The sequence below is a fragment of the Plectrocnemia conspersa genome, unplaced genomic scaffold, assembly GCF_051122295.1.
Source record: "Plectrocnemia conspersa isolate PC_06_02 unplaced genomic scaffold, ASM5112229v1 ptg000003l, whole genome shotgun sequence".
Taxonomy (NCBI): domain Eukaryota; kingdom Metazoa; phylum Arthropoda; class Insecta; order Trichoptera; family Polycentropodidae; genus Plectrocnemia; species Plectrocnemia conspersa.
The window spans coordinates 17,719,792-17,738,668 of NW_028277167.1; the positions used below are offsets into that span (position 1 = coordinate 17,719,792).

At 36.3% G+C, this 18,877-nt stretch overlaps 4 protein-coding genes across 15 annotated transcripts in view; 3 read left to right on the forward strand and 1 right to left on the reverse strand.

Annotated features, from left to right (window-relative positions):
* Positions 1-1,735, forward strand: part of Msp300 (Muscle-specific protein 300 kDa) — a 151,882-nt gene extending 150,147 nt beyond the window's left edge. For all 11 annotated transcript variants that reach the window (XM_088182741.1, XM_088182736.1, XM_088182737.1 and 8 more), the window contains 2 exons: positions 27-91; positions 482-1,735. In XM_088182741.1, the coding sequence (XP_088038867.1) occupies positions 27-91; positions 482-698 (282 nt within the window). In that variant the 3' untranslated portion in view covers positions 699-1,735. The remainder of the gene's footprint in view (positions 1-26; positions 92-481) is intronic.
* A 5,189-nt stretch (positions 1,736-6,924) lies between these two features.
* Positions 6,925-9,586, forward strand: LOC148236837 (dynein axonemal heavy chain 2-like). 2 transcript variants are annotated; one of them, XM_088182692.1, is made up of 5 exons: positions 6,925-7,065; positions 7,133-7,252; positions 7,974-8,068; positions 8,129-8,204; positions 8,264-9,586. In XM_088182692.1, the coding sequence occupies exons 1-5, from the start codon at positions 6,928-6,930 to the stop codon at positions 8,402-8,404; spliced, it is 570 nt and encodes a 189-aa protein (XP_088038818.1). In that variant the 5' UTR covers positions 6,925-6,927; the 3' UTR covers positions 8,405-9,586. The 2 variants fall into 2 exon arrangements, with proteins under 2 accessions (XP_088038818.1, XP_088038819.1); XM_088182693.1 differs by lacking the exons at positions 6,925-7,065; positions 7,133-7,252 and adding an exon at positions 7,407-7,693.
* mh (DNA-dependent metalloprotease SPRTN) lies at positions 8,220-11,141 on the reverse strand. Its single transcript, XM_088182691.1, has 3 exons — positions 10,788-11,141; positions 10,439-10,673; positions 8,220-9,704 (listed from the first exon to the last, which is right to left on the reverse strand). The coding sequence occupies exons 1-3, from the start codon at positions 11,054-11,056 to the stop codon at positions 8,409-8,411; spliced, it is 1,800 nt and encodes a 599-aa protein (XP_088038817.1). The 5' UTR covers positions 11,057-11,141; the 3' UTR covers positions 8,220-8,408.
* A 179-nt stretch (positions 11,142-11,320) lies between these two features.
* LOC148236839 (dynein axonemal heavy chain 2-like) lies at positions 11,321-18,875 on the forward strand. Its single transcript, XM_088182094.1, has 6 exons — positions 11,321-11,412; positions 17,497-17,736; positions 17,792-17,906; positions 17,978-18,226; positions 18,302-18,498; positions 18,558-18,875. The coding sequence occupies exons 1-6, from the start codon at positions 11,344-11,346 to the stop codon at positions 18,807-18,809; spliced, it is 1,122 nt and encodes a 373-aa protein (XP_088038220.1). The 5' UTR covers positions 11,321-11,343; the 3' UTR covers positions 18,810-18,875.
* Positions 18,876-18,877: the final 2 nt, after the last annotated feature.

Consider the following 18,877-nt stretch of genomic DNA (forward strand, 5'->3'; position numbering starts at 1 on the left):
CAAATTTATGTTTTGATTTTTCATAGCTTCTGGAAAAAACTGGAGCCAGCGGTTTTTCATCAACTGTACCACGGCAATCCGAACCACAAACGTAAATATAGATGTTTTTTTAACAAGACGCTTCATACGGCACAAATCGCTTTTCATGAGCTTAGAATATTTATAAGACACTCTAAATTAATATGAAAATTTTGTATCACAATCATCGAAAGCTTTTTGTTATCATTTTTAATTGAACTTATTGGTATAAGGTCATTAGATATTTTTTATATTATTTTTTACAAAACACCCATTTTTAAATTTGTAAGAAACAACTATACATGTATTAAATTTGACTAAATAAATTTATATAGTGATTCACATTGTAAATGAGAATTGATTGTGATCATGCTCATTAATGTTCGATTAACTTAATCATTGTTCATTCAAATCATATTTTTATATATAATATAATATTTGACGTATTAATGTTTGTTTACAGCGAAGATGACATGGACACTGGAGTGTTGCGGCGTAGTTACCGCTTCCTCGGACGTGTTCTACGCGCTTCATTGCCATTCCAAGCTCTTCTCTTGTTGCTATTGGGTGCTGCCGCCCTAGCGCCAACTCACCGCGAAGATCTGTGCGCTTTCACAAACAACTTAGCGACCAGTCTCGAGCCGATATTGAGATATCCGAACGGACCTCCGCCCGTTTGAGAGGGTTACGTTAAAAGCATAGATCGTTTTCAATGCTCTTCGATCGAACAAGATTAGTATACATATACATACGATATAGCTTTAGCCGATTTTCTGTATATTTTTATAATGTTAAAACGATCTTGCGAGCATCGACTGTGATTAATCACTTGTATTTTGTGTTAATTGTGCATTTTTAGTTTTAAACAATTCGCTTAGGTTTTCCAATTTTATTTTTTTAATCGAGTCGGATTTACGTTCGATGTCAATCGACGGACCCGTTAAACGGACGGAGGATAGTGTGTATTTGCAAACTTGTCAACTGCAAATTTGTACTTAGATGTATGCGTTAGATTAAGTTTAGTTACATGAAGTACGAAAAAAATGTATATTATTATATAAAAATACTCGATATCACGAAACAGTAAAATATTTTTTTTAAAACAGCTGAAAATCTTAGGGTTTTGAGAATGAATTATATGAAAAATGTAAAAAATAATAGACGGATTTGAAAAGAGGAGTGGAACACTCTTTTCAGATCGGTTTATGAATTCTAGTCTACCATCTATCGAGAAATTCCAACACTCTCCGTGGAGTTTCTCGACGTTGTGGATTTATGTAACAACAGACATTGTTTCTTCGTTTTACTCTCCTAAACGCAGAAATGGCAATTTGTCCTATCGCGTGCGAAACATCACAAAAGTTATTCTCCCGAACAATTGTGAAAAGTTTCGCATCATTGCAAAAATTTTATACGAACTATTTTTTGTCCGAAACATGGTGCTAATTTGTGTTCACACACACAAATGATTCATTTTCAAGTTTAATTTTAGGAGATACTAATATTTTTCTTTCTTTTACATATTATATGCTATTCGTTTCCTTTTTTTAATTTTTGTTTTTAACGTCTGTTTTATTTCTATAATAACATGGAGAATCGCTCGATATCCATTCATTATTGTTTATTGTCATGAACTAGTTATATGAAATGTTTATTGCACAAATTTATATTATATGTTACTATATTGCCTAATAAAAAATGAAATATTGCCATTTTATTGAAAATTTTATTTGCTTGTTATTACAGTCCTTATTCGCTACAATATGTAGTTATTGTATTTTTATATAAAAAGAGCTTCTAAGGTGTGGAAAGTCTTGTATTCTATACTTGATATGCAATAAAGAATATAAAAAATATCCCCACGGCTTTGATTGATTTATTAACCTAACTTTCACTTCAACCTGTTGCCAAGCAACGCACTTGTTGTGATCGATATTGAGTCATTACTGCTTATAAAAATGACGGAAAAGAACAGAAAAAGTAAAGTTGCGTGGAGCGACGATTTGAGTCATGATTCTGAAGAAGAACTAGGTATTAATTTATTCTTTAGTAATAAGATTTAAATTTACAATTCCTAAATAAGTTTATAATTCTAATAGAAAAAGATCGGCTAGCACAGGCTGAGTTGGCCAATGTCGAAGCACCAGAGAAGCCTACGTATTCCGAAGAAGACCTGGACAAGCTCGTTAGTTTTATCAAGCGTATAACTACGTTGAGCCACATGAGTCAAGATGATTGGAACGAAGAGTGCACAAACGTAATCAGAGAGTTCATAACAGATCCCAAGTATTTGGTTCTATTTGTCTTCTATCACGAAAATACACTCAAAGCGACTATAAATGTTCCTGATGTGCCGACGTATGATGCAACATATTTTTTACGAGATAAAGATTTCATTTTCACAGTAGAAAATTTCCACGATGAAATAATATTCGGAACGATAGTGGATAGTATGGAAGGGTCACTGTTTTATTTTCTGGAATACGTGAACACTCCTGCTTTTCTAACATCGTTTTTGTGGCCTGAAGGTATCCTTTTAAAAACAATAAAGCAAAGGCAGTAATCTATAGGATCAATGTTATTCATTATTGAAATATATTACTATATTAATTGCAGTTAAAATTATATATCAAAGTAATAGCAAATTTTGCAAGATTTTTGAATTGTTTATTTAGATGAATTTTGGCCAGACTGCAAACCTTTAGTTGCCGCCAATAAACCAAAATAGTCTAAGCTTGAATATACCTTTGAAAAATGATTAAACTATGATCATACTTCATTAATTTAAAATTTTTAATTCATAACCTAAAGCTCTTTTCAAGTCAAACTCAAAATAAAATCAGTCTCTAAAATAAAAAATGTTAACTAACAAACATTGTTTCGAAATATTTAGGTTTAAGCAAATTTACCTGTTCTTTAATAATTTATAACAATAATAAAAAGGATGATAATTAACAATTAAAAATCAGATGTGTTATTCTAGATATGTATTTTTAATATATTTACATGCAAATAATAAGTTCGTAGTTAATTTCAAAACTACAACTGATTCATTAAATAATGATTTCTTAGATTTTACAGACATACATTTAATTATAAATAGGTAACGATATTTTTTTGAAGGGTATGCGTAGCATAACCTCAAATATTGCTATTGTATTTTTGCTACGATAAAATTTGTCGCTAGCATGTTCTTTAATTGCTGGTTTTACTTATTATGTTTCCTATAACTAGGTATTTTATTTGAAATATCTCTCAAAACTTAGTATAGTGGATATTATTCATAATTAGTATGAAAAATGCCAGCTGACATTCTGAGCCCTGATATCTATCTATTTTTAAGTAATATGATCGAATGCTAAATGTTTCTAATACACAACTTTATGTGGTTATTGTAGATTATTATTTATTTTTTAAATTTTCTCCCGGTACAACCTGATAGGCGTTAGCCCAATGCGTTACAACAAGGTAAACACAGACAGCAACTATTAAGTAAGTAATTAGACACCAGAATGAAATCAAAGTGACTTATATTTTATTAAATATAAACTATTATTACAGCTTAAAATCAAAATATGTCACTATTCATGATCTAGCTCAATTTTAATTTAAATATTCATTTATGAGATAGCGAAAATCTTGTAAAGCTTAATATATACATATATCCTAGATATTCTAGACACGATAAAAATTGATAAACACGAGGGTTCATATAAAATTCGAACACAGGTCTTTTAGGTATTAGTCACCAACTTATGCCACTGACTACATGACGCTGGTGGTATATGACTGTCTACTCAATACGTTCCGCATAAGTCACAAGTCAGTCGTTTTATATAATAAAGTTAGAGAACTTTTTTCAAGCTCTATTGTCAGCACGAATAAAATAATTTACTTCCATTGAGGAAGAAAAAAAGAGGCTAGGCAATAATACATTATAATTAAAGGTATTTTATTTATTACGGTGGAGATGCTGTGCAAAGCTAGTGATACATTTTTAGAAGAACCAGAATATAGTGTTGAGCACCACTTAATGTTTTTATTATCTTATATTTCTAATATATTAAAATATTATATATGTTTATTATTGTGGGGCTGTGGAGTCATTGGAATTTTTTCTGACTCCAACATTTTCGCAAGATCCGACTCAGAATTTAAAAATTTCAATAAGATAATCTTAAAATATTAAATTTATTTTTATTTATTTATTTTCATGTAAATAGCAAAAAAGAAGAAAGAACAAAAAATAATTATAATAATATTTCTTAGGATTAGTGCCGCGCCATTGTATGTGTCTATGTGTGACCACGCTGGCCGCAGGTCGGTCGGCTGTTGTTGGGTATTTGATTAAGTGCATACTTTTGTTTACTTCATATTACCGGCTTAAAACGCATAGTGCACAACTAACAATTAAAAATTATTGGTCAGAGTGGAAAGGGTTAAAAAAGAGACGAAGTCGGTCGATTTTTTACGACTCCGACTCCACTTAAAATGCTCAGACTACACCGACTCAGACTCCAACTCCTACTCCACAGCCCTGGTATATTCACAAAAAATAAGGAAATATGAGAATATTGCCTTTGTTTTGGTAACATTTAGTTTTATTTATTTAACAAAATTATATTTTCCTTTCAAATATTACAATTAGATGTTAAAAACGAATTTTGTATGCAGCTATTTAATTTCTTACTGAAATTAACTGATATTAATAATAAAATATCAGGTTTAACTGTCATTTACGTTCCTCTGGATGCTATCAAAATGAACGTCAATGAAGCTTGTGATGATAAAGAATTCATTAGACGTCTTGAAAACGTAATGGCATATTGGATACAGCAGATCAAATCATGTATTGAAGATAAGAACATTACGGTCACTAATGATGAACTATTATGTCCTATGGACGAGCTCGACTTCTGGATTAATAGACGTAAATTCAAAATTTGTTTTTAAAATATAAACCACAAATTTATATTAATTTTTATTTAATTATTAACAGATGAAAATTTGAGAGCCTTGGAATATCAATTACAAAATCCCAACGTCGTCCACATCGCAAACATTTTAATCAATACTCAATCTTCATACATGAAACAGTTTCAAAAGTTATCTGAAGAGCTTACGGAGAATATTAAACAGTCAATGTCAATCATTGAGTATTTTCAGATCATAAAAGAACCGTGTAATTCGATGGAGAATGAAAGCGATATAGAAAATATTCCAAAATATATTTCTCCGATATTGAATTCGATTCGATTCATATGGATGGAATCGCCTTATTATAACTCAAAAGAAAGATTGACAAATCTATGCAAGTATTTGAGTAATCAAGTTATAATACAGAGCACAGTTTCTATAGATTTGCCGACTTTGTTTGATGGTAAAACTAGAACTGTTATAAATCAACTAACTAAATGCATCGCTTGTTGTAAAGCTTACAGAGAAATATATGAAACTGTATCAGAAGCTCACAATTTTATTATTCCTGAATCTTGGAATCTTGACAGTGAAGTGATATTTAATGGTATCGATTCATTTATGCATAGATGTATTGATATGCTCGAAGTATGCAACGGAATGATAATATTCGGAAGGTATGTAGAATTACAGTAGGACTATTAATATTCAGTCTGGCATAATTTTAAAATTGATGAGTCAATTAAAAACCTAAATTATTTTTAATCTTGTAACGTATGGAACAAAAAAGCTCTTAGAAGGTGTCTGGATACTTCTAAAAAAACGTTTTGGTTGAATACATAGCCAATCATGCACCGCCTGCAGCACCCATTTATTAGACCTAAGCCACACTCTTTGCTCCGTGCAAATATGTAAAAATCAATGTGAGCGAGATCTAGTAAGTGCAGCGACTGTATTTAGAAATGCAAAATTATCTCTTAGTCATATCAAAAGAGAGTTAGCATATACTTTCCTGTGGATATACAGAGGTACCAACCATTATTTGGTTGTTCTCATTTCTGCCAGAGGGTGAATCTAGGCTTTTTATTTAATAACAATTCTTTCACAGAAGTCACCACCTTCTGCTTAAAAGCATTGTACCTTGTAGAAACCTTATGGAACGACAGAGCGTCATGGACAATGTGATTTGCTGATCCATTATTCATCTCCAGAAGTGTTTTTGTATATTTTGTTCATTGTTACTCAGTGATTTTACTACATTATGTAATACTTGGTGTGTCTGATCTGGCCGAGGAGAGTCTAATATAGAAGTCAAGCGGCTTTAAGAATTCTAGTCTACTCATACGCTTGTGGTGTGATAGACATGCATTATTATACTGAATTTTCATTCATCGGTGAATTTTTAAGAGTTTCACAGATTCACTTTTCTAAAAAAGTACGGTAAAGCGCTGCCTATGTTACATGTATGATTGGCACAGCAACTGATCAAATTTTTATCATACTTCTAAGGTTTTCATTTGACTCTCTAATTTAAATATATTTATACAATTATAATAATAATTCCAAATAGAATTGATGAGATAGAAGAAAAGCCTATATCTCGATTCAGTGGAGCAAATGGTCGAAGTATGGAGAAGATATGCGAAAATGTTGAAGTGTTATTCAAAACAGCACTATTAAAAATACAGAAAGTACAAAACGAAATCTTGGACGTTCAAATATCAACTTGGTATGATAACATATCGAATTTTCGCACGACTACTAAACACATCGAGGCTTTGATTGAGAATTTAGTATCTTCATCATTCAAAACCATCAACAACGTGGAAGAGGGTGTTCAAATACTATGTGCTACTTACACATATTCTAAAAGAGAGAATCTTCGTAATTATTTCATGAAAATTACAGCTGATGTAATATTAAAATATTTAATTAATTAATCTTTGATGATAGTTATTATATTATGAAACTTGTATGTTTTAGTTATGGGACATGTTCGCTAAAGAAATTGATGATACCAAAAAAGACATGGTTTTGCAACGTAATTGCTATCCCGGTAACATGCCAATGTATTCAGGACAAATGATTATGAGTTACATTAGAAAGAAGCATTTACAATATCTTAATGAAGTTTGATTTGATAATAATTTAAATTTTTATGTAAGTGATTTATATTGATGATGTATTCTATTATCAGGTGATGACTTCATCGGAATGGCTATTGCCGTGTACTAATTCGGCTCATATAAAAGTGAAATATAATGAAATAATATCTGCGATTGATTTAAATATTAGCGCTATTTGGAAAGAATGGAATGTAAGTACTGTTTAAATCATTTGTGACGTCTAGAATCAATATTAGACATGTCTGTTTTTATGGTTTCTTTATAATATATGAGGAAATGACTAGTCTTTTCAAGTAAGTAAATTTTTACATTCCATTTAAAAAACGTTACTTAAAAATGCAGACATGTTCAGGCTTGCCGAGAGGGGGCAAATTTCGGGGGCCCAGCTCTGAAAAAAATCATAGCAAGAATATATTTATAAAAAAAGAAAAATCGATCACAAATAATAAATCTTATCAGATGTTAATTTAAAAATATTCTACAATTATATTAGTAATTTTTAGTTAAAAATAAAGAAAAATAATAAGCATTTGGAATTAAAAGTAAAATATATTTAATAATCAAACAATCACCTATGTTCAGAATTCAGAGTCGCTGTGTGGATTTTTCATATGCGTAATAATCCTGTCGCGGTATGTATAATATCAAATGAAGATATGTTCAAATAGTTATCATGATGGAATACTAATTCAAGATTAATTATTAAATCTAACATATAAAAATATTAATATTATTTTATAGCGATAATGTTCAATGTTATATTGGGTTTTACTCAAAAGTAATGTGACATTTATGATATTGATTCTAGATTAAATATAAATATAGAAAACTTCTAATTTATCTATATACATGTATGACTTTTAAATGGCTACGACATTATTATTAAATAATATATTTTTGCTGAATGTACAGAAATCTTTAGAAGAAAATTTGGACGAAGGTTTAAATAGAAAGTTAATATGCAACAGTTTGATTAAAAGTTGCTTGATTGAAAATAACTTTGATCGGTAAGTGAAGTAAAATTAATCGATAAGTTTTTTATAAGAAAAAGTTAATTTGTTATATAGAAACGTTATGCAGTTCTATCATGAAGTGAACCACTGGAGGAACGCAAAAATGGAAATACCACTTATTAGCAGTCAGGTAAAGTATAAAATATTTTTCAAAGCATATAAAAATATATTCATATAATTTTATTATAGGTATACATAACAATGAACGAGATAAAAAGTTTATACGAATCAATATTGGAGATTGTGATCGGATACAACCGAACGCAGATGTCGCTGTCCAATGATGAGAAATCTCTCTTTGAGCCTTTGATAAGCGTAAGTTCAAAATAATAAATCACAGCAGGCACTGGTCCAAATGATCGTTCATGCTGTTTTCTTCGATCATTTCATAGCAACACGGACATGGCATACGGGTAACACTTTTATTTAAATTATTTACTTCCATTTCGTCGTCGCTGTCTGATAACGAAATGACGCTATCGTTGTTTGCTGGGAAACAGTCTTTTTCGTCGTCGTCGAACGTTGTATTAAGGCAGAGTTCTAAATGCTCGGCGAGGTTAGATCCGAGAATTTGTTTACCGCAGACAGGACAGTCTTTGAAATTGTCCGAGCTACTCGACGAAGATGGAGTGCTTTTCGAGTCTGCGTTGAAGCTTGTCAAATCGATTGTTTCAGATGGTTCATCTTCGAATATGTCGTTGAATTTTGTCATTTCCAAACAATTTTGAACGTGTTGCTCCAGTTGGGAAGTTTTTAAAGATACGTTGCATAACGGACAGTTGAGAGTCGTTGACTTATTATTATTGTCTGCTTTCATGTTGGCAATATTTTGATCATTCGTAATCGGTACTGGTTTTATATCTTTCGGTAATGTTTTTTCATTAACGAATTTATTAATCCAATGATTCCTCACAGTTTCTTTTACATTTGTATTATTAGATACAGGAATATTTTTCAATGATGGTTTATTAAGAGGTGGAGTCAATTTTTGAGCATCATTATTTATATCATTTTTATTTTGAGTTGGAATAGTGTTTTTGATATCTCTATTTTTAATGTTTACATCAACCTTATCTTTAACAGGGGGAATCAATTTTTGATTATCGTTTCTTTTATTATTTATATCGATTCTATTCTGATGAGGCAAAGTTGAATTTTGATAATTGTTTATATCAACTCTATTTTGATAAGGTGGAATCGAGTTTTTATTATCCTTTCGTTTATCATGTATATTAGAATAATTTTGAAGAGGCGGAATCAGTTTTTTAACATTGATACTGTTATTGCTATTAACAGGAACAATTTGAGCTGCCGGATAGTCCAGTTTAATTTTTTTATTTATTGGCACATTTGTGTTTTCTCCAGTAATGGATATGCTCTTTGATTTTTTTGGACTAAATAATTTTCGAATGTCAAGTTCCGTAACAGTATTCTTTGAAGCTTTCTTCATCTTCGAATCTGGTTCTTTTACTTTTATAAACGTTCCGTTACATGTCATCCTATGGCGATCCCACCAAAAGTCTTTAGGACTGGGAGCTCGATTTTGAGTTCTACGTATGATTCCAAACCATGGCTTTCTATTTTGACAAGGTCCATTGCAACGCCACCAATGCGTCTGATAATGATGAACCTGAAAGGATGCATATCTTTAATATTTTATTATGAGGAGTAAAAAGTAATAAAAAAAATACTAGTGTTACTAAGGATGTTTACAAAGTTCTAGGAATTCAGCTGTTAAATCGGCATTTATGAATTAGACGTTTAGTATTTTAGATGCACTTCACTGAAGTTAATCATATAAAACATGGTTAATTTACAAAGAGTAATTATTTTATTGTTATGGAAAAAGTATATTGTCTTAAAGGCGATAATGGTAGCAAAAAATAAAATAAAAACCAGTGAGCTCTAACAGTTTCAAAAACGTTCATGAGATTCTGCGAGACCACTTGGGAGTAAATGATCGTTGCATGCCGCGACTCAGCTTTATAAGTACTTTTTTAAAACGTCACAATCTTCTTTGGTTACTCAATGCTATTTTAATCTGCTTAGTGAAAAATAAAGCTGTATTTTCGATCTGTACTGCAGAATGATAATACAAATGAAGTTTTGGCAGATCTGCTACCACATCATCAGTATTCGCCTGATATAGCACCTAGTGATTATCATCTAACAGATATATATTATATTAAAACACATTGGGGTAAGCATGTTCCAATTCTTAAGGAAGCAAAACGAGCAAAAACGAGTGAGTAGATAGTACTTTGCAAAAGATCTGAAATAGTGCTTGAGGGAAATTTCTAGAACTTGGTAGACATCTCTCTCGATTTCTATTTTTATTTGAAAATTAAAACATATTTTTAATACTTCTTCATGGAAACTATGGTAGACTGTTATGTTAACGTTAGCAGCTTGGTTGATTCGGTACATGTGTTTATGGAAATTGGGTCCATGTCCATCTCTATCCCTGTCGTTCTCAGAAATGAATAAGAATGCGTGAATCATTTCATGCAAAAGCGTCTCGACTAGATCTTTCCGCTGCCGTAACTTCAACAATGGTTCGCTAAGTGCGATTTCACAAAAACCGCTCCTCGCCTGGTATCTGTAACACCAAAAACTATATGTAAATCTATTATAAACGTAAAATACTTTTACATCGCATTACCAAACCCGAATGTGGTATAAAAATGCTTTTTATATATATTATTACGCATACCTGCATATTCCAGCACATGAAGTCATGCGCTTGCTCCACCGCACAGCCACAGCCGATAGACTGTTCCAAAAGAATCGCTTGTCGAATTGTTGAAAAAGGGCTAGTGCGTTGGGCGTAGGGTCTGTAAATTCGAGATCGGGGTTCGCCAAGTTGGAAAATGATTGATTTAGTTTTTTTGGGGGACTGCATTTTCGAATAATCGAGACGTCCTCCGAATTAAATTGATCTTGAAGCTGAAGCGCAAGCGCTAAATCTCTGTCCGAGAACATTTTTGCAACACTGGCATTTCACTTCTAAAAGACGAAGTATAAGATAGTGCTAATGTGGAAGACATTTGACGTTTACTTTGGTCTTAACAGATGCAATAACAGCCATTGTTAAAATAAAATAAAGTATGTTCGTAATATTCAATTTTTTTGTTACACATTATTATATTTATATTAGAAATATAACATATACCATAAAAAATGTGAGTGCTCTGAAAATTAGAATATTTACATTTATTAAAATAATTTTTAATTTGCAGATTTGCCGAAATATTATAAATACTGGAATAATGAGTATTAAATGGTCATCTGAAGGCTCTAATACATTTTTGAAGAAATGTAGAGACAAAATTGATAGGGTGAGTATACTAATATATTCTCAAGAGTAGTTTGCGCCAGGGGGCGAAAATGTTATTTGCCCCCCCCCTCCCTTTATTTTAAATTAATATTTTTCACAATTTTCGAATACGTCCATTAAGTGAAAATATTTTAAATGTTATTCACATACATTTTTAAGGCAGCAATAAATGAATATACAGTAAAAAATTAACAGTTACTACAGAGTAATCTAATTCGAGTTTGTCGGCAGCAATGTAAATCAAACATATGTCAATAATAAAGTTCCCAGGTCACATGATTTCCCGTTTTGGTGACGGCGACGGCCCGCCAAGATCATAAAACACTGAACTTCTTTAAAAAATAACAGTTTTCTTAGAAAAAAATAATATATATTTTATTAAAGATTATTTTTTTCTAATTTTAAATTGCAAACTGCAAACTGATCACATAATCGAAATCAATTTTTCTAACGTTTTTTTGAATGGTAAGAAGATCTTGTCACATTAATGCTTGCAAATATTGCAAAAGAAGATTTAGTTCGCTAAATGATTGCTGTGGCTGCGTCGCACCCGCACCGCGTCCCGCTGACTACTGCCCCCGCGACCGCAGTATTGCCACTATGCCACACGCCCTCCTGATGCCCTCATCATACATATTCTTCGAGATAGCGAGGCCGTCGTCGCTGTCGTGCTGGTCTGCGAACGGCTTCTTGGTCGGTTGGGGCCTCCTCTGCTGGGATTCGATGCGGCGAAGGACCGTATGCCTGCAATAGCGCACCTTCGACCAATCTGGTGCCATGCTCTTCCTCCGGGGCTCTTCTCAGGTCTAAGACGTGCCGTGGGATTCCGTCTACGATAACATTGGTTGATGATATCACGCCTGTTACTCGTCCCTTGGCCCACGTCTTCGTGCACGACGGTTGAGCTGGCTTGACTAGTACCATCTCGTTGACCTCAAATCTCGCCTGCTCCGTCGGTGGTTCCTCAACCGCTACCGCCGGGTGTCTCCATATGTATTCATGCACCATTCTTGCCGGTGCAGAGGCGGCGTCTTTTCCATCCTTCGGTGCAAGATTATACCAGAACACTGCCCGGGTCGGTGACACGTCACTTCTCGCAGCTGTTCTCTTGATTGTTCGGTGGTGGCGTTCCACAATTCCGTTTCCCTGAGGCCTGTATGCTGCTCGGAATCTTCTCCGAACATTCCATTGCTGACACAGCTCGGCTACTCGTTCGGATCGAAACGCCGTTCCGTTGTCCATTAAAAGTTCTTGAGGCGGCCCCCTTTCGGAGAATATTTGTTCCAGGTTTGTCGCGATTTCGAGCGCAGTTTCGGAGCGCAACTTTCTCCACAGTCCAAATCTACTTGGGCCACAATCCACAACTGTGAGATATTGGCACCCTTGATGGTGTGTAACGTCAATCGCTAGCCTGATCCAGTTTTCTTCGACTCCGAGCGCGCCTTCGTCGTGCTTCGTCGGGTGCGGGTCGATCAGCTGACAGGTTTGACACTGGCGTACGCACTGCTCGATCTCACCCCGGGTGGCGCTGGGCGCAACCATACGCGCGAGGTGGAGACTCCGCTCCACTCCAAAATGGTGCATGTCATGCAGTTCTTTTATGGTGGCGACGCAGACTGGTTCAGCTCTTCTGACCTGGTCCACCCAGGACTTCTTGACTCTGGTTAGGGCGTCCGCTCGGTTTTTATGAGAAGGTACGAACGTGATTTTTACGACCATACCGTACTCATCAAACAGTTTGCGTAGGACGCCCAGTCGTCTCCTGACGAGCATCTCTGCGGCGCCGGACACTTTCGCCTTCGGTCCCGACTCACACGCGGAGTTCAGCCAACTAACGACCGTCGCCGAGTCTGTCAATATTGTTAGCTTCCGAATGCCCCATTTGACGGCCAAGTTTACTCCTTTGAGGACGGCATCTAGCTCTGCTACATTGATGTGTCCGACATCCGTGAGTTTCCGAAGCCAAGCTGCGTCCTCCACCACCTCTCCGTCGATTTCGAGCGCCACACCGTATGCAATCGAGCTCGCGTCACACCAAACTCTTCCATGCTCCGTTTGCGAAACGTTCCACTTCCCTCGCACTGGATCTTCTGCATCCACTCTGGCCAGGATCTCTCGCATAACCTTCTCTGCTCGTTTACCGATGAGGTCTTCCCACGACGTGCCTTCGCATGCACGCTTTACGAAGCTGCAGGCCACTCTTAACCAATTGCCTATCGGATAATGGCCCACCAACTTTCCGCAGATGGAGAATAGCACTCGCCTCGTAATTTTATTTCCCCTCTCAAGCGTCGGAATGGCGTTTCCCCGCCTAAAACGAAGGTCTCCGTCTGCGTCCCGTCTCACCTCCAATCCCAGCACTCGTCCGCCGTCCAGGTTCTCCGTCGGCTTTGACTTTAGTCCGAATCTCTTCAAGAGTGCTTCTACTCGACTCGCTTTTACGATGCTCTCGTCCACAATTATATCGTCGATATAATTATCGGTCCCTCGTCGAACCTCCGCGTCCTGCGATAGTACGTACTCCACGATTCGACTCATTATTTTCGGAGCGCTACTAAGTCCAAAGCCGAGTCTCGTAAGGCAGTATGTTTTTCCTTCGAAACATACCAGCTGGTGGCGCCACAGGCTCTCGTCCACTTTGACTTGTAGATAAGCCGCCTTCAAGTCGATCAATTTAAGCGGTCCTCTCATTCGCCTCCACTTGCGCACAGTTTCGTCGCACGCAGGCGTTTCCATCCCCGAGTTGCACTCCACGAACTTGTTGAGTTCGCGATAATCAAGTACCGGCCTAACTTTTTGTTTATTCGGCTGAGCTACAGCCATCAGCGGCAAAATCCCTCTTTGTTCCGCCCTCCATGGTTGCAGCCATCCCTCGCCAATCCACTTCTGCATTTCAGCAGTGAACTTCTCACGAAGTTCCTCTCGTTCGACGCTGCTGTAGTGAGAGACGTTGTTCCTTAGCATCGCCGGAGGACCGTCTTTCCAGTTCCAGGTCGCCGTCCATGACTCGCCATCGAACGCTGCGCTAAAATCGCGATCTTTGATTGTCGCAGGGGGCAAACTCGCAGCTGCGGCCGCTTCAATCTGTCTCTCACCGACTCGCACTCGCCAGCGCCTCGCGACCGGCGCAGACGACGATTTGCCGAAAAATCGCACACTGTCACCGCAAATCTGCACCCCCCCGAACTGCCGAATAACGTCCATTCCGCACACTATGTCCACGCCAGGCAGCAGATTTTCCATCGCGAGACACTCGACAGTCGTCGATTGACCATCGATCGTCAGATTCACTGTCGTTGTCCCTGTGCATCGCACTCTCGAGCCGTCAACTGTTATTACTGTCACTGCACTTGTCTTTTTTACTCCTGCCGACCGGCACGACACTATTGTTTGAGCGCATCCCGAATCGACGAGCGCACGGGAGGCCCGTCCGTCGATCGTCGCAGGGACAATCGGTAACGCCGCGACGTTCACTTTGGGAGACCCACCGGCGCACTGGACCTCCCGACCTCTTTTCCCGCCGGGCAATCGCGTTGAAAATGGCCCGACCCACCGCACGACCAGCATTCCACCCTCGTCTTGCAGTCTCGTTGCAGATGTGGGCCACCGCATCGGAAGCACTTCTTGCTGCCCCCTCTCCCCGCGCCGTCGTTCGTCGCTCGTCTCGCGCCGCTTCTCGCGCCGCTGACAGCGGCTCCCGCCGCCCCGACGCTAGCGCCCTCCATGCTGGGTTGCCGCTCCACGTACTGCTCCAGGAGTGGCCTCGCGAACTCGACCAACTCCGACGGGGTTGCCGTTCCGCTCGCGTCGCGCGTCCCAACAGCGGTCGCCACTTCAGCTGGTAAGCAGTGAACAAAATGGCGCGACAAAAAAGCATCGCTGTTGAGGCCTGCGACCGTCGCGAGCTTCCGCATCTCCTCCATAAACACTTCTGGGTGTTCGCCATCCCATTTCCGCTTCATCAGCATGGTGTAGGCCTTTCTGCCGTCAGGAGCGAACACCTTGAACAGCGCCGCTTTAATGGCGCCCACGTCGTTCTGCGCTGTCTCACTGAGCGCGTCGACGATGGTGCTAGCGCGTCCCTCCAGAAACAATGGCACGATGGCCGCCACGTTTTCGTCACCTCGGAGCTTCGTCACTCGCTCCAGCTTGGCGAACCAGGCCACAACGTCGCCCTCGCCGTTGAACGGTCGCACCACGTCACAAATGCGCATTCCCGCCATACTGCCCGGATAGCTTGTGGCTGCGTCGCACCCGCACCGCGTCCCGCTGACTACTGCCCCCGCGACCGCAGTATTGCCACTATGCCACAATTGCTCACTGGTAATACTTCATTACGAGTAGTGGGCAGCATTTTAAAATACATTTCCATCGACATCCGTGCTACAGAAATCCCAAAAATTTGTGAAATTTTGACGTAGTTCATTTTCACCTGCTATAAAAAAATATTTTCGAGGTCCAGCAGAAATCTAAAATTTTTATTTTGTTTTTTTAGTCTTGAAACTCGTGTTAATATTTCATGTTGTAATCGGTCAAGTATATTTTTCATAACACGTATAATTTTGTTCTATATTCTTTTGGTATCCTTCTATATCGCTTAATTCTTTTTTATATAATTTCTGATCCCCAATCTCCATTATATTTTTGGTATTTTAACAGAATTATGCATAAATTATCGCGGAGCTTGATAGATTCTAATTCCAGAAATTTAAGATCTTGTTGCTTCTGTGAAATTCAAAGTAAGTTCCTGAAATCGCTTTTAATTTGATTTTTTAAATGACGTCTCAAAAATTTTGCAAAACAAATTGAAAGTTTAAATATTTTGTAGCAATTGTGTTGCATCGCTTCTAGTTTCAAACATCGTATCTGGATTTTCTGACAATTTTCTTAAAAGTTCGACTAACGTGATACATAATCACTAACTGATAGTCATGTGCGGAACGAAATATTTTTGTCCTAAGCATAATATTATGGGGTCTGCTTAACTTATCTCCTGGAGTAGAAATTGAGGAAATTGGCATGAGAACGTGACAGCATCTCACCATTCATAGTCTGTCGCAATATGTAATATAGTTTTCACCCGCGTCTTACTGGCTGCGAAGGCACACCCCACTGAGTTAGAAATCAAAGTGCTGGACCCCGACTGCAAAGTTCAAAATTCGAAAATATTTTTTAGATGTTCACTAGTAGAAAGCGGTTTGAGTCCCGGCAGCGACACTTGAATTTTTATTTATAAAAAATGCACTATTATTAAAAATTAGCACCAGCTGTAGAAACATATATTGATTAAGAGTTTGTAATTTATATTAAATACGTATATGTCAGAAATTAACTAATTAATACTTACTTGTATGTCTGATTGACTTACCGAGTTGGTACAGTTTACCCTATTGTAACGCATTGGGCTTGCGCTTGTCAGGTTACAACGAAAGACTTAAAAAATAATACATAAATTTAAGAGTAGCAATAACTTAATTTTCGATCTTAGGACCCGTTTTCCCGATCGGATCCGAGGTTAAGCAGTTACCTAATTGTAAGTCAGGAGCTTGATTCGAATCTACTCTGAAACTAAGACGATCTGGACCAGTCCAAGATGCGTTCACGCAACAGCCTCAAAATATAAAATTCAGCTCTCTTCGTCTTAAATAATATTACCGTAACACCCAAAATAAGAAAGCTGGCTCAAATGTACCTCGTCGTGATTTTTAGGCTCTGTGCTGTTCGGTAGGTCAGGTTGGAGCGAGGCCGGATATCTACTAATATTCGGGTTTGACTATTATTTGATTTTTAGTTAAATGTTAATGAATAGAATCTCTGAATTTGATTAAATGTGATGTGCTGGGAACGAATTTTTTATCTATAAATTTAGAGAGCAGTGCTAATATCCCTGAATTAACTTTTTGGGATGCTTTTATGATCCATTGGATTAAAGATCATTCGCATTGCATCTAGTAATTATTTTTTACTACAATACATATGTATTTTAGAGCAAATTATTTTTTGCTCATGCGTAATTGCTTTCTCTACAGAGTATTTGTGTATTATAAAATTACTTTAGCCCTAATTATTTATATTAAATGTTTAGTTTCAGAAATTATTGTCGTACTACAAAGCGTGTATTAAACACGTGATTAAATTGTCAGAAGAGATTAGCTCCATAACGATAATAGTGTTTCCTGTATCTGAAACATATGAGCTAGAAAATTTAAAAAATGATATAGCAAGCATGTGGGAAACTAGCATCATGAACATATTGAAATTGTACAAGAACGTAGTCAAATACGTTACAATTGTATACGAAGGGTTTGAAGAACACATAGAAAAGGTAGATTTTAAATTACGTTTTGCTTAATGTAGAATCAATATTTTGTGATTTGTAGATTATAAAACATTGGGTAATATTCATAAAGAGTATCGATATACTCTTGGAGAATGCTTTTATATTGAATGTAAGATCCGCTTTGTTAAATTTACAAGCCAAGATTAGTGGAAATGGTGAGTTTATACATTAATATTATAAAATATAAAGAGGTTGTAATGCATGTTATGTTTTTGTTTTTGTGAAGGAACCATTATGTTTCATTCATTTTTGAAAATGACGACTTGCTTGAAAGACTCTGAAATATGCTTGACCCCTTCTCCTCAAGAGATATTCGATTTGTTCAGTGGTGTTTTACCTGGCATAGTCGAAATGTTTGTAAATATACAGAGATTGCACGAAAACTTCGGCGTTCCTAATATTGGACTTGAAAAGTTTCATCTCAAAATAAAAAATGATGTTGAATGTAAGCGTATAGAAGAGACGATGCTGTTCGGTAATTGTAGTTTGATGTAATATATGTATATATTATTGTGGCGATATATTATTTATTTGAGTTGTATTTTTACAGATATTGAGATTGCATTGAAGTTGGTAATAGATAATGTTGAGTCTTGGAATGTTCTAAAGCACATTTGGTCTATTCCAAAAGATGAGTTCATCAGCGATTATATTGTGCAAAATCCTACAGCTCGTGAATTTGATAAAGATATTATGCATTATGTTGATTTAGCAAACGATGTTCAAATAAGAGATTCCTCGATACAGGTATTGTTTAATATATATTATCTAATTTTTAAGTAAGTTTTAATGCTGATTTTTTTTAGATAAAATTTTTATTGTTGGATAATGCAGTTTTAAAATCAACGATTATTACTCATTGTATTGAATGGCAGCATAAGTTTAGAGATGCATTAAAGGATACGGCTAGGCCGGATATTGATGCAATTTATACGTATATAAAACATAGTAATGAGAGTACCTTGCAGCTTCCAAATATTTTGGGGGAATTACAGGAAAGCATAGATCAATACGATAAGGATTGTGCTGATATATTACAGGAGGAACATGAGTTTTAAAATTAAAATATTCCGTTTATGAAATTATAATTAAAAAAATATATTTAATTTTTCATTAAATCTACTAT

Excerpts from the sequence above, each read along its gene's own strand:
- LOC148236839 (XM_088182094.1), top strand. The coding sequence starts at position 11,344 with ATGAGTATTAAATGGTCATCTGAAGGCTCTAATACATTTTTGAAGAAA. Across the intron at positions 17,737-17,791 it reads TTGAAGAACACATAGAAAAG|ATTATAAAACATTGGGTAAT; the intron begins GTAGATTTTAAA and ends TGTGATTTGTAG. Across the intron at positions 18,227-18,301 it reads AGAAGAGACGATGCTGTTCG|ATATTGAGATTGCATTGAAG; the intron begins GTAATTGTAGTT and ends GTATTTTTACAG.
- LOC148236837 (XM_088182692.1), top strand. The coding sequence starts at position 6,928 with ATGTTCGCTAAAGAAATTGATGATACCAAAAAAGACATGGTTTTGCAA. Across the intron at positions 7,253-7,973 it reads CTATTTGGAAAGAATGGAAT|AAATCTTTAGAAGAAAATTT; the intron begins GTAAGTACTGTT and ends CTGAATGTACAG. Across the intron at positions 8,205-8,263 it reads TACCACTTATTAGCAGTCAG|GTATACATAACAATGAACGA; the intron begins GTAAAGTATAAA and ends ATTTTATTATAG.
- mh (XM_088182691.1), bottom strand. The coding sequence starts at position 11,056 with ATGTTCTCGGACAGAGATTTAGCGCTTGCGCTTCAGCTTCAAGATCAA. Across the intron at positions 10,674-10,787 it reads TCATGTGCTGGAATATGCAG|ATACCAGGCGAGGAGCGGTT; the intron begins GTATGCGTAATA and ends TTGGTGTTACAG. Across the intron at positions 9,705-10,438 it reads ACCATAGTTTCCATGAAGAA|GTTCATCATTATCAGACGCA; the intron begins GTATTAAAAATA and ends GCATCCTTTCAG.